At 46.4% G+C, this 14,692-nt stretch overlaps 1 protein-coding gene and 1 long non-coding RNA gene across 2 annotated transcripts; one reads left to right on the top strand and one right to left on the bottom strand.

Annotated features, from left to right (window-relative positions):
• Positions 1 to 8,401: 8,401 nt before the first annotated feature.
• Positions 8,402 to 10,508, bottom strand: LRATD2 (LRAT domain containing 2). The gene is made up of 2 exons (XM_057429765.1): positions 10,205 to 10,508; positions 8,402 to 9,853 (listed from the first exon to the last, which is right to left on the bottom strand). Exon 2 carries the CDS (start codon positions 9,846 to 9,848, stop codon positions 8,952 to 8,954), a length of 897 nt encoding a protein of 298 aa, XP_057285748.1. The 5' UTR covers positions 9,849 to 9,853; positions 10,205 to 10,508; the 3' UTR covers positions 8,402 to 8,951.
• An 8-nt stretch (positions 10,509 to 10,516) lies between these two features.
• LOC130610127 (uncharacterized) lies at positions 10,517 to 13,076 on the top strand. Its single transcript, XR_008974963.1, has 3 exons — positions 10,517 to 11,039; positions 11,923 to 12,003; positions 13,018 to 13,076. It is a non-coding gene; the product is annotated as an uncharacterized LOC130610127 (long non-coding RNA).
• Positions 13,077 to 14,692: the final 1,616 nt, after the last annotated feature.

Genomic DNA, 14,692 nt, shown 5'->3' with positions numbered 1-14,692 from the left:
AAAGAGACAACAGTCCAAGGAGACTTGGTCTCCTTGGCTTACTTAGAGCTGTGGTGCTCTGCATATCACATAGAAGAGATAAGGCCTTTTGCTGGCATTGAACATCCTGAATTGCTGGAAGAGCTGATGCCTTGGTGTCCAACTCCTCCAGAGAAGTTAAAGGACAGACTGTAACTCCAAGACTGTCAACTACTTGAAGATGGAAGGTTTTTGCTCACTGCTGGTAGTGTTTTCATGCTATGATGGGTCAAACGTTCATCAGTCAAGAGAATACACATGGCTCTGGCCCAAAGACCTGCGTCAAGCATTTGCTCAAATTCTGTGTTCAAGACCATGCTCTGGATTAGGCAGAGCAGAGGTTTGAAACCAGTTTCCAGGTAAACACTTGAGCTCCCCAATACTCTGAGAGTCTGGGCATAGATATCTCATTTCTTCAGTTTGCAGTGAAGGCTGAAGAACCCAGCTCCAGGAGGCAGGTTGTAGCACAGAACACGACAGCCAGGTGTGCACACCAGTCTGCCCCATAACAATACATTTCCCTTTTCATAAGTATGTTGCTTTCTCAATGAGCTGAGGAACAAGAGCACAGAAAACACAAAGAGGACAAAAATCAAAGGTGTTTCCATAGAGACCTTTGGCTTTCAAGGATATGCTCCTCACTGTGTAAGCAGTGCTGAGGTTCCCAGCAGAGCATCTTTTTCCCATTGGACATGGCCAACAGGTCTAGTGGAAGCATTGTAGAGTGCTGCCAGCTGACTCCCATGGGAGATGTGTATGGAGACCTATTCTCTACAGACATTGCACACATTTGTCTGTGTGCTGTCAAGTGCCTTGATCCTTCTCTCCAGAGGCGCATCTTCCTCTATGTAATACCTATGGTGAGCCAGGTACGCTTGCGTACCTGTTTTGCTCAATTAAACCTTTTCCAGTGCCGTGAGTCATCTACTTCATGGTCTAGAACATGTTCATTTCATTTCCTCTACCCTCTGGTGATTGACTTGATTAATACTCTATAAAACGCTTGAGACCTCATTGCACTAACTACTGTACAGAAAGAACAGAGCTTGTCCCAGAATGCTTGTTTGAATAGGACAAAAGCAGCGCAGGAGCAAGGAAAAGTTAGAGAGAGGTCAGATTTGTATATGATCCTCAATTAACTTGATTCTCAACAGTCCCAGTTAATTTCCACTGACGAACTTGATACAAGCAACAAATCTGGTTCCAAGACAGGGACTGACCAGTCCTTGGTGACCCAGAGTGAGACAAATGAGTCTCATTGACATGAGTTTCTACCAAGCTCCAAACCCTTCTAGTAAGCTCTATAGAGCAGAGGAGAAGTCAAGGAGGGAGCAGCAGCAGAGGGACCCCAAGGGAGGGCAGAGGAGGAGGAGGAGGGCAGGATGTGCTGCAGGCTTGGAGCAGGGATCCCCTTAGTCCCAGAGAGACCCCACAGGAGCAGGTTGTCCTTAAGGATGCAGCCAGGGAAGGGCCCGCACTGGAGCAGAGGGACAGCTGAGGAGGGAGCAGTGGCCAAGAGGGGCTATAGTGGGATGACTGCAACCCCATCTGCACCCCTGCATGGGGAAAGTGGGAGGAAACAATTCATTTTTTCTATCATTCTCACCATTCAAATCCATTGTGATTGACAGTAAATTTAACTTTCCCTGTTGAGTGTGTTTTGCCCATGACGGCAATTTGGTAAGTGATCTCCCAGTCTTTATCTTGACCCATGAGCTCTTCCATCTCATTTTCTCCATCACTAGGATGACAGGATGAGCAGGGAGTCTGGGCCCTTAGCCAAAGTTAACTCACCACAAGAAGGATGCAGCTCTGCAGGTCTCAGACAGCAAGAAGTTCCTGGGGCTTCTTGCTAGGGCCAGGAGAGATGGGCTCCCTATCTGCAGGTGTGTGCTGATGAAGGATCAGTGTCACTGCAGGAGGCAGCAGACAATGCAGCATCAGGGATGGTGACTAGGAGATTGACCAGATCCCCTCTGACACCTGGATACAAAGGGAGCCTGACTCTCCAGCTGTACTGAAGGAGGGACAGGCATAGTCTGTGCTTACTGGGTTGCAAAATGGAGACTCCAATGACAGTGAAGGCTGGAAACCTCTTACTTCTGGAAATGGGAGGAAGACTTCTGCTTTTCCTGAAGATTTGCAACTACTGAATAAGTTTAGTGCTCTGGTGGCAAACGACTGGCTGAGAGGTCTGTGCAATGAGCCATGAGGCAGCACCAGGAGGGAGCAGTGAATGACAGCAGGGGTGACATCCTGCTGCTGGGGACACAGGATCCCATAGAATCATCATAGACTCATTGAAAGGTCTGCTTTGGAAGGGTCCTTAAAGCTCATCCAGTTCCAACCCCCTGCATTGGCAAGATACCTTCCACTGGACAAAGCTGCTCAAAGCCCCATCCAACCTGGCCTTGAACACTTGTAGGGATGGGCCATACCTGTTCCAATGTCTCATCACCCTCATAGTATAGAATTTCTTCCTCACGCTTAATCTAAATCTTCCCTCTGTCAGCTTAAAGCCCTTACCCCTTGTCCTGTCCCTACACTCTCTCTCCAGATTTCAGTGCTAGGTGCAGCTGGTCAGGGATTTCAGGTATTGATTCAGCTACACAACTCACATTCCTGGTTCTTCATGTTCTTTTTCAGATCTAATACCAGAGACCTGAGCACACAGGCACTCTTCCAGGCACACAGAACACAGCTGGGTGCCTCAAACATCCTGTTCAAAGTCACCTAAGTCCATGCCAGAGCTATAAATTAAATGTTATGGTGGGATACCACCTGCTGCCCTGAGCCTTAAAAGCTGCTCTCTGTTAGGATTTGTCTCACCCTGTCACACTTGTAACAAGGCTGTGAAGGACAGTTGTGGCCCACAGAGGAGCCAAGATCTCCACTATTACTTTCAGCAGAAGTCTTATCTTGCTACAGCTAATTTTTTTGGGGATGGAGTCACTTAAAATATTCTTGCTTCAACTGACTCAATGCTTTTGTGCAAGATTCAAACAACTCCGCCCGGTCAGGATCTCAGAGAAAAGTACAGTTTGTTGTATTGCTGGTTTTGTCATCATGGATGTGCACACAGTGGAAGGCTGTGATGAACTAAGAACCATTACCCTATGCATATAACATCATACCACAACGAATGACCCTCACCACCTTCAGTAAGAAACATCCCTGCACCTGGTGTGGGTAGAACATAGATCCCACTCCATCCCTGGAGCTTCCCTGAGACAAAACATCACACTGAACAGTTGTAGAGATTTTCCAAAAACTCCCCATGAGTTCTGATGTTCTCCCGTTTCTCCCTCTCGTAGACACTACATCTGTTCCTTTAGCAGTTGCTGGCAGACAAGCCGAGCCTGGGTGCCAACTAATACTATATGATCTTCTGCTGAATTCATTTTCCACTTTTAAAATTAAATTATGGGCCAGATCCTCATCGGATTTAATATAGCTATTGCCTATTGAGCAGATGATGGTCTGGCCTTGTACAGATTATTCTTCCTCTTTCTTTGGAGCAAGACTTAGATTTTGATCTGACACGTGAAGTTGGTGAAAACATCAATTGTTTTGTGTCTGATGCATCCATCATGAGAAATCATTAGTTTTTAGAAAGCTGGAAAAAACCCCACCCCATTCCAAAAGCAAAGAAAAGCAAGAAAGGTTCTAAAAGATACTATAAATCTTTTATTTCTTTTTAGTTACTATGCGATGCCCTTCATTTTGAAGGAAATGGTACAATCAATGATCTGTACTTCTTTCTCAGGAAAAGAAGATATTTGCACTAACAATTCAACATTTACTGACAAAAGACAGCGTACAGAAAATGTTCATGGCGGGGAAATAAAATCATATTCTGTGATTACACTTGTTATTGTGGATGATTCCATGAAGTGTTACAATGTCAGGAATTTCAAGTGTGCTTTTAAAGAAAGCTTCTAATTCAGTATTAACGCAAAAGAACCCTCTAAACCACTGGTGTTTGAAGCCACCCCGATTTCTTCCTATCCAGTTTTAAAACAAAAAGTCTAATCTGAAAGTCTAAGCCCATTATACAATACACCCGGCCTTATCACTGCACACTGATTTATAAGAGTAGTCAACATGTACTGAATTAACAGTAGATTTCTTACAAATAGAAACTGCTGTTGGAAACAGTGTATTTCTTACCTCTACCTAGTTACTATTCTCTGATCAGTTATACAAAATCAAAGTTTTGCTTTCAAAAAAACAATATTTGTTCCTACATGGCTGTTAGAATGATGGTTGGTGCTGTTACTTGTCAGAAAAGCACAGGTGGGAAAGCACTTGACAACACATTTCACACACCCAAGGACACACCTTTGGTAAAACTTAACCAAAGGAGAAGAGAAAAAGAAAACCACTGTTACATTCAAAATCAGAAATATATTCATCACATAATATTACCTACGTTGCTACTGAGAGTGGAATTTTGAATTTAAATGAACAAAACTTAAGAAGTTTGCCTAGGGTTTTATTTATACAAAACAATTCCATAGTCTAGGGTCCTTCAGTCTGAAGAATGTATTTTTCCAAGTAAGAAAATATAGGGTTTGAATTAGCTTTTTGGGTATTTTCCCTGCCTACCCTACAACTGTCTACTATGCTGGTCAGGTGAGCTCTAGAGCATTGCTGTAATCAAATACTTTGCATTCACACAGAATCAGGGATAACTTGAAACAGCCTTCAGTTTATGTCCTTGTTCACTGCCATGGAAGGTGAATGTCTGAATTGTGTTTTTAAAATTACTCAATCAAGGGATAATTGTAGGTTTTACTATAAAGCATTTTCCAAGACATTATTTGCATCAAACACACCGATACTCTGGGGAAATAAGACTGCTCATCTACATTTCCTAGCTGGAGCTACATTTACACATCTGGGGCTCAGTCTTGCCAGCCTTCACATGTGCGTAATGATAGTCACAGCAGTCATCCTATCAGTAGCAGTAGGTATGCCCAAATGAGTAAATTCATACAGAAGATTTAAGTGTTTGCACAGTCAAAGGGCTTTTAAAACAAACGATATTAACTTTAAATGTTAAAAACGCAAGGGAAATTTCAAGACAAAAATACCAGAGAACATTCTGCAGCACGATCACCAGCTTAGTTTACAACTGCTGTGCAGTACAATCCTCACTGAATCAGTGCAGCTCCTGGATTTCCAGTGGGAAACTGAGGCCAAAGTTTGGGCTAGATGCCACGAGCTGTGTTTGGACAAGAGGCCCTTTGAGAAACAGCTTTCACAGCACTGCTTGTTCTCCCCTGGTCATTATGCAACCTCAGATCCTCCACGCTCCCACCAGAGACCTCAGATTGAAATTCCAGGCCCTTATTCACAAAGAAAAGTAAATACACACTTAACTTCAAGCACATGAATAGTCTTACTATTGGCAAGTGGCTCAAGGTAGGGTCTATTCACAACTTCAAACTTCAATATAGGCTTAGGACCTTTGCTGAACCAGAAGTTCTGCAGAAGGATCACACCTGAATTTCTGTATGTTAAAGAAGAAGCTGCAGAGAAGAACACTTTTATCTATTCTTCTCTCCTCTCTTTTGTGATCTACAAAAACCTCTTGAAGTAGACACATACATAAAAAAGTCTGTTTTCCTGGGAGATCTGTTTCTTTAAAATCAAGCTCTAGATTTCCCAGCCCTGTCTGCAGACAGTAACTGAGTAAAGTACAGCAAAGACAAGAAATGAAGGAGTTGTGATGTGCTTCTACAGCAATTCCTGTTCTCCCATCCAGCTCATTACAGGCCCATGGCTTAAAAAGTAGACTGCTTAGAAATGTTTGCAGTGGTGTTCAGTAGCACCTATTAAATAACAGTGCCTGGGGCAGGGAAAATGGACCCGCCTGTTAAAGATTAAACAGTTGCATCTTTATCTGCTGGAATAAGAAATCCCTGTACGGAGGTAGCCCTCTTCCAAATTAAATAAAATATTCCAGGCTTCCCCCTCCTCCTTCTACACAGAATGGAATGCCAGGAGACAGAATAAATTCCCAAAAACAGCTTGCAGAGAAATTCAAAGATTCCAAATATCTATGCTTTAAATACTGAACACCTGTATCCCAGGTGTTAGAGGAGCATACAGGTTTTATAACACAGCAGAACGCACGCCAGACTCCACTATGCTGTGAGGCAAGCTCCCCCCTTCATTCTCCATCCTCAGAAGGCAATGCAAGCTCTGGGATTCTTTGCTAAGGCCTTATGCCTGTGTGGGAATTTATCCCCAAAGGCATGACCGGTACAGAGAAGCACTAAGATCAGTACCAGACATGATTTCAGCTGGTTAAAGAAGCTTTGCTCTCCATTCCCAGGCAGATTTGGTCCTTTTTCATTTTATTAAGCAAAACTGGGGGGTAAAAAAAAAGAACAGAAGACAAAGCCAGACTATGCAGGGTATCTCAGAAGAGAAATAGCTACGTGTCATAGTTCTGATGTTTCAGACACAAGGGAAAAATATTTTCACAACTAGTTTACTGTTTAGTACCCTGTAGATACATAATATTTGACATTTATAGCAGTTTCTATACTTTATGACCTAGAATATACTTTAGATCACTAATGAAAAATAAACCCATTCAGAGACTGGAAAATAATGTGCATAACAATTTACTTTCAAATGAAAGGTTATGAAGGGATTTTTTTTTTAACTTTCAAAAATATCTGTAAGAAAATATTATTTTACATACCTATATTACACAGTGAAATAAACTTTGTTATGTACAAGGTTTCAGTATGAAAGAAACCAACGCCAGACATTTACTCATGGTCTAGATAATCTGTTGTCTCTTACCAGTCAGTACAACAGAGACTCTCCTTCACTCTTTTTCAGACTATTTCAGTGATCATTTCAACTTTTAGCTTCAACTTAGAACTACTTACCAGTAGTTCTATAAAACCTGTGTGCATCCACATATTAACCCTATTACATTTAGGTATGGGCAGCTACGCTATCAAAGCAAGGTTGTACATCTGCTTGGCAACCACAGTAACTTGAGTATAACTCAGTTGCATATTGGAGGAAAAAAAACAGTGCAGACACCTGAGCTATAGCATTCTAAGGGAGTTTGGTGCTAAACTCTCCTTTGCATTTGGGTATTTCACAGCACAAAAATGAGAGCACAGGAGTCATTAAGGAAATAGTATATGGTGTATTTGCATAACCCTAAAACTTATTTTCCCTCCTGAAGCGAGGATGAAGTAGTCTTTCACAGCTTTTTCCTAGTTTGTGTATTTTAGGCAGAAAATACACCACCACAATCTATTTGGATCACGTTGGCAAAATTGCTTCATATAGCCTTAACTTATCAAAAGCTGGTATCTACCTATTCTTAAGCGACAAACTTTGCTCCCATCTGAGGAGTGGAAAGGACACAGAGTACTTTGCTATTTGTGGTATAACTGTAAACAACTGCAGGGAAGACCATATTAACTATGCTTCAAGTTTACATCAGACTGTTGCCATTATTTAAAGGAACTGAAGCTTATCTTCAAGTTCACCTCATCGCTATTGTGCTTTAAGGGGAAAGAATTTTGCACTACAAACTGTCTCCAAATCTGTGTTTGCTCACACACTTCAGATTCCAGGACAAAGATCTGACAGTGCTGCCTGTGCAGGAGATCAGCTCAACAGCTGAAAACAAGTTCAGGGAATATTCAAGGCAGACAGCACCGCATCTCCCTCCTCTCCTGTTTAATGAGGACTTGCACAACAACTTTGGAGGCATGTCCTCTCCTTTGCTCTAATGCTATAGCTCAGCTGCATACCATAAATAATAGCAAAAAAGGAAACATGAAAGCCCTAATGAAAAGGAAATTGCTTTGTGGTAAGGAAGGAAAAAAGGAACACGCAAACCCCCTGCCTGTGGTGCCTTCCAGCCTGTGCTCCCTCCCATCACTTCCCATCTCAGCTGGGTTTACTGTGCTGCAGAATCTGCAACATGCCCACAGTCAAGAGCTCCCAGCCACTCTCAAGGGACAGCTTACTCAAGACATACTCTTGCACATGAGCAACCAGCTTCTGCTGCCTCGATGTGTACCACAGACATGACCAGGAGCTGGAGCTCTCCCATTTGCTTTAGGAAAACCAAGCAGCCTATACAAGCACTGGCACAGCTCAGTATCTGCTTGAAAGAGTTCCAGCACAGACCAGCGTGCAGACTCCTCCTTAATCAGCATCCCCTGGGACCAGTCAGTAAGAAATACATATTCTAGCCTCAACACCACACACTAATAGCAACGGAGGAGGTCCCCCAGCCCACCTGCAAGTTTCTATCAGTTAAGAAGGCACCAGGCATGTCAAACCCAGTTCATTAACATTGGTGGAGATTTCTGCCTTACACCTTCTGGGCTACCTATCCATGTAACCTTGCACCAGGCAAGCAGGCAGCTTGTTGCAATACCAATGGGAGCCGCAACTGAACAGAAGCAGGGGCAGAGAAAGGAAAACAATACCCTCATGCTTCTCACCTACCAACTCAGAGCTACATGGACATGTCCTGAAAGTAGCTGGCTCCTTCTTAATAGTATTAAATACTCTTAACATCTGCTGATAAGTAGATGTCAAAGGCATTTAATATCTTACAGAGTCAGGCCTACTGGCAGATGGCTGAGGGAAAGGCTATGCACAGAAAGGGCAGAAAGGAAGGGAAAGAACTGGGAGCAGAGAGGTGTAGAATTGCCCTGAGTTTTATCCTCTACAAATAAGTCAGGGGTTTTATCATCAAGCACTGAAGGAGTTAAGCACTAAAGCACAGACACGTAATCAGCTTTCCCCCTTCCTTTCACATGTGATTGGAATGAAGCTGCACCGAAGCAGCCCAAAGGGCTTATAACAGCTCAATTTCGCAGCCTTCAGTTTTAATCCCCATCACCCAGGCTAAGCACCATGGTGGTGTGGGGCTGCTACTCCACAGCAGTCTGAGCACCTGGATGATGATGGTCTTCATCCTCCTCTTCCTCCTCCTCTGCAGCCTGTAGATGGCTGGAGAGCTCCTGGATCACAGCAGCTCTACCAATCTGATCATTTCTCCTCTTCTCCATAATCAGATCCTCCAGGCTCTGGAACTCCAGCGTGTGGCTGCGCTTGTCACCCAGCCGGATCTGCAGTCGGTAGGGCTGCTTGCCTATGCGCAGCTCCCCACCGATTTTAAACTCCCGCTTGCCATACCGGCACCAGGCAGCAAAGCACTCAGAGTTTCTCCAACTCAAGTCCCGGTCCTTGCAACCCACCTGCTCCAGGGCATTGCGTACCACCACGGCCGGGCTGAGGGGTTTGTAGCGGTACAACTGGTTGGCAATGCGGCCCCGTCTGCCCTGGCTGGCGTCGGTGAGGAAGCTGTTCACCACCTCCAGCCTGTGCAGATGCACAACTTGAAAATCTCCAACATAAACCACCCAGTGAGGGTACTGGGCCTGGCACACAAACTCCACCAGGTCACCCGGTTTGCACCTATTCAGCAGGTTCTCCGGGGTGTAGGTGCTCAGATGCCCCCCACCTCCTTCATCACCCTCCTCTGGCAGCGTGTCCTCCTCTGCAAAGCTCTTCTGGTAAATACACTCATCCCGGTAATAGACTGAGCACTCCACCTCATGCAGCTGGGGGTCATAGGGCTGCAGGGCTGGGTGCTCACCCCCCAGGTCGTGCACTGAATCCTGCTGCTGCTCCAGCTCATCATCATCATTCGAAAAGATGTAGGAGACCCCGATCCTGGGCCCTTCATCTCTGTCCATACCTGTCGGGTCGGCCGTGGGAACTTCCTTGTAGTTCAGATGGGTCAGCTTCTCCACCTGGTTCCCCATGCCCGCTGCAACGACAGACACACAGCGGGACCATGAAGGCAGGCGCCAGGTGGCAAACCACGGCTCCCCCTCCACGCACGCACACACCCGGGTCTCCCCGCTGCACCGCAATCCCTGCGGGAGCCCCTCGGGGCGGCAGGAGGTGCGCACCGCCCTACCTGCGCGGAGGAAGGCGCGGCGGCAGCGAGGAAGAGGAAGGCGCAGGGAAAGCGGGCAGGCTCCGAGCCACCTGTTAGAGGGGGGCTGCGAGCGCCGCGGGAGGGCTGGAGGGGCGCGTTGGGGATGGCTGCGCTGCACCGAGCCGGGCTGCCGCCTTCCCCCGCGCCCTCCCCGGCACCGGGCGGCTGCAAACTTACCCGGCGGGGACGGCTGCGCGGCGCCGGGTGCAGCCCTAGGGTGAGCGGGCGGCGGTGCGGAGGCTGGGGCTGGGTGCACGGCGCGCTTGGATCGCGATCATGGCTCCGACCCGGCGCGGCTCCGCGCTCCCCGCGCAGCAGCAGCGCGCCGCGCCGCCGGCACCGGGGCTGTGCATAAGCACCGGAGAGGCACGGCCGAGGGGAGGGAGGCTGGATCCGGCTGCGGACGCCCCGGCGAGCGAGCAGCCCCCAGCATTTAAAGAGGCAGCTCTTTTTTTTCTTTTCCTTTTTTTTTTCCCTCTCCCCCCTCCCCTCCCCTCCCCTTCCCTTCCACCCCTTTCCCTTCCCTCCTTTCCGCGCCTCTCTCCCTTTCCTCTCCCCTACATGCCGAGCGCCGCGCTCCCCGCCGAGGCCGGTGTGCAGGCGGAGATCGGACGCCGAGGGTCTCCGCGGCGCTTGGCAGCGGGTGTGCAGCACGCTCCAGCACTAACTCGCTCACACGCGGCCCCTTTAAGGGACCGGTGCCACGAGGGAGCCCAACCCGCCAGTTTGGCCAGGGGGGAGTAACCGAGAGCCGGAGTTTGGCCGGGACGGCGCGGAGAGGCGATGCGGAGGCTCCGTGCGGGGCTGTGGGAATCCCCCCGCTGCAACCCCCGGGCGCGGATCGGCGCGGAGCTCCCACGGGAACAGCGCCCGCCCCGCAGACCCTTTCCGGGAGGGCGGGAGGTGCCTCTGGGGGCCACAAACAATAGCAGGGAAGTTGTAAAGGGAACAAGAACCGACGAGCCCGGCTCTCCTGGGCTGATTCAGTGCCTTCCATTCCTCCACGAGCGGAGTGCGCAATTAGTTTTATTCATTTCTTTCCTTCCTGACTCTAAGAGATCGCTCTCTTTTTCAATATAGAAGATGATGATTCTTCCCCCCCCCCGGAAAGGCATTATCAGAACTGGTGGGAATATTTTCCTTTCTGCGTTTTGCAGAACGCAAACCAGTATTCTGCTTTTTCATTAATGCCTAGTTAGCCAGCTAGGTGGGTTTATTGTTCGTACTATTTTAACAAGCACTGGTAAATGCATGCTGGTAAAACAGACTACAGAGATAATTTATGGGAGCTGGGAGTAACGTCTTTAATTTTGTCTCATGTATTCCCTTTGTCTGTTGTCTTGTAATTTATAAACCCAACTGCACACTGCTGTTTTGAGGCGAGTGAAGGAACAAATGTCATGTTACCGGGGTGCTGAGCGCTGCCTACAGACTCAAAGGGTACCGTTTCCATCAGATTATACGCCTCTGTGGTTTCGAATATAGACCTGCCCTTTGGGGTAGAAAGAATTGCTGCTGCTGGGGCTGGAGGAGCGTGCACCCTCCTCTGCTTGGGACAGTACGGCAGGCACAAGCAATTGCAGCAGGTGACAGGCAGCCAGACCAGGCTGTTTTCAGTTCACCTGGTGACTATGTCTATAGGAGCATTTTAGAAGGCTGAAAAGCATGCCAGGAGTATGCTTTTGAAATGAATCTCCCAAACACCCACCTCCAACACACAGAGCGTTCAGTTTGCATCCCAATGTGGTTTCAAACAGTGCTTACAGCTTCCTTTCACATTCAGCTAGATGTGCTCCAGGTGCAGGATTGGACCAAGGCTAGTTGAGCAAACCTCCAAAATGTGTTTAGTGTAGGTTTTTCAGCACTCTACAGTTCACTCTATAGTTCCTTTATAGCTGCTGTTGGACAAAAGAGGACCCCGCTTCATAGACAGAGCTTTGTGAAATTGCCCCAGTAATCCATGGGCATGTGTAAAGGTGTGAATATCCTAAAAGTAAGAGCTAGACTGAGCATAGCAGTGAATTTTTCATGTTCTCCCATTTGTAGCGGAAGCCGTGTCCCAGTACCATACCCTTACTATTGTTGGAGCCATTATGTTTCTTGACTAAAGCAGTCTGGCAGCCTGGTGTCAAAGGCCAAGCTTCTTTTAGAATCTGCTGCAATGTATAGAAAGTTGTGTCTGTGCAGGAGTAGAAAACTCCCTCACTCTGTGTGCATGCACATCCACACATACTTGCAGCTCGCTGTCTTGTTCTCTTATTTTTTCCTGTCTGTTGCAGTTCACCCCAGTGCCTAATTTTTTGCACCTTCTCAGCTGCTTTGATTTGTGATCTCTCTGAGTTTTCTTTCAATGTCTGGTCTTCAGAATCCCCATTCTCTGACCGATCTGCTGCTTTCTAGGATCAGAAACTATTGGTGAGTATTGCTGTGTCATAGAACACATCCATAATGGCATACTGCCCATTCAGATAAGGCCTTGGGTGGAAAATCCACGAAGAACTTACAGTGCCTATATATCACCTGGGCTGGTGCCTAAAATGGTGATACTTAAAACTTCTGCATGCTTAACCTCTAAGACCCAAAGCAGCGTCACAGGCACAAGGGAAGGGGCTGGTGGCAGTGACATGCTATCCTAGTGACTGTGCTTTTCGAAAGAGCCGTGACCTCTTGCATAGCTTTCTAAAACCAAAAAGGACTTTGGTGCTTATCTGCTAAAGATAACACAGTCTGTGGGTATGGAGTTGGGGGAGGAATGGTTGCGCAGTTGCTGAGCTGGGGTCCCAAACTGCAGCAGGGCAGAGTGACATACCTCTGACCTTGCTACTGGAGGCTCCTCAGTTAGGTGACTTCTTGCTCAGTCTGCTGGCATTTATCTGGTTTTGAGATACTCAGCTCTGTGCACTTGTGTTACAGAACCAGTAAGTTGACGCTAAATGAAATTTATTATTCCAACTCGGTAAAAGCTCCACCAACATTAACTACATATTCAGGATGTCACTTGGATTTGTCTCTACACTGCAGAATCTTAAACTTCATGGCCAGTGATCCAACATTCACAGTCACTCACCTAAAAAAAACGAGGGCTCAACCTCAAGGAGTTCCCTTGGATGACATCCGGACCCAAGTGGAGAGTTCCTGACTGCAGGAGCTGCTTTGAGGAGGACTGACTACAGGTGGCTGCCCAAGGGGCTCCATTGCTGCCCTGCTGAGCTGTGGTCAGATATGGTCATGTACCCCCATAGGCTCAGGACCCAACTTCCTTCCTCTGCACCTGCTAGCCACCACCCTATGGCTATATAGTCCATTGATGTATACAGAACACAGAGGGGACTCTACCTCTTGGCTTAGAGACTGTGGACCATCTATAGAAAAAGTACATTTATTATTAGTCTATCTGACTCTAGCTGGTACAATCCAGGAACCTCTGTGGTGCTACTTCTGGTTGCTTTAAACTTAAGCTCTTTATTTTTGAGAATTGAGGTCTCAAAGTTATATTGTTGCCCCAATGCTATTATCATCTTCATGTTCCAAAGCTGTCTTATGTTTAGTGTTAATACAGGTCTTATATCCAGAGACTAAAAGGGTGATACTGATTTGAAATCACAGTTTGTCCTTATGTTCCCATTATTATTGTCATTAAGAAAGTATCTGCTATGAGAAGAAATAAGTCTGCTTGTTATACATTTATATTTTTTCCTTAGCAGTGCTTCTGAGTAAGACAAGGTTTAGTGTTTTGTAAGCATGTTGTGTTTCACAGGTATTCAGCCAGTTGATGGCTATGACACCCTTGAATTATTTAATAGCTTCCATTTCTTTTTTCAGTAGAGTTTTATGAGAACGGAGGTAAACTATGCTCCATTTGGCATGTAAGCACTCTACATCATAAACCTAGCAAAGAAAAGTGCTTAAACACCATGGTGGAATTAGGGCAGTGGAGGAATAAACCACTTCCTAGTGAAGTCTATGGGTGCTCTTCCAGAGAGTTCTGTAGAAACTAGTCATGCCCTTAATAGAGGGAGGTGTGTGACCTGATGGATGTGTCCTTGAGAGAGGGTGTCCTTCCACTGCAGCCATAGTTGAGTCCATTATGGAAATTTGGATTCAGGATTGTAACATTTCATTTGTTCCCTCTTTGGCCTCCAGTGGAAACTGCATTCCTGAATCAGGCACCAAGTTCCTGTAAAGCTAGGAATGACACTAAAATCAGATACATCAAACCTGGCATGCCTGAGGTAGCTGGTGGGGAATAGGACAGAGTTAGCATCCTGACAGCCATTGGAATCTGGCACTTCCTTTCATTCATCGTGTTCACAGCCTAATACTCTCCCAAGGTTAAGTACTTTAATGAGATTGGCTGTTTCTCACACACAAGAGGAAATGGTGCCACATCAGTTAATAAAAAGCATTAATATTTCAGATTGCTTCCTTGGGGTATGAAAGACCAAGGTTGAAGTCTCTCATCTTACTGAAGGAACTTGAACTGATATCTCCCAGAAGAGTACTGAAAGCCACCAGACTGTAGGCTATTTTGGAGCAAGCCAAGCTCTCTCTGTCCCACTGAAGCTGCTCTGCTTTGTATGGGCTCATTAAATACCCATTCAGTCAGCTGGGAAAAAGAGAAAAGTATGACAATGGCTCTTAGATGCAAGAAGGAGTTGAGAGTGC

The sequence above is a fragment of the Pezoporus wallicus genome, unplaced genomic scaffold, assembly GCF_028554395.1.
Source record: "Pezoporus wallicus isolate ANWC-B61680 ecotype Strahan unplaced genomic scaffold, APGP_CSIRO_Pwel_v1 contig_7545, whole genome shotgun sequence".
In the NCBI taxonomy this organism is placed as follows: domain Eukaryota; kingdom Metazoa; phylum Chordata; class Aves; order Psittaciformes; family Psittacidae; genus Pezoporus; species Pezoporus wallicus.
The sequence above is the reverse complement of the archived record's forward strand: the minus strand, read 5'-3'. Positions and strand labels throughout refer to the sequence as shown.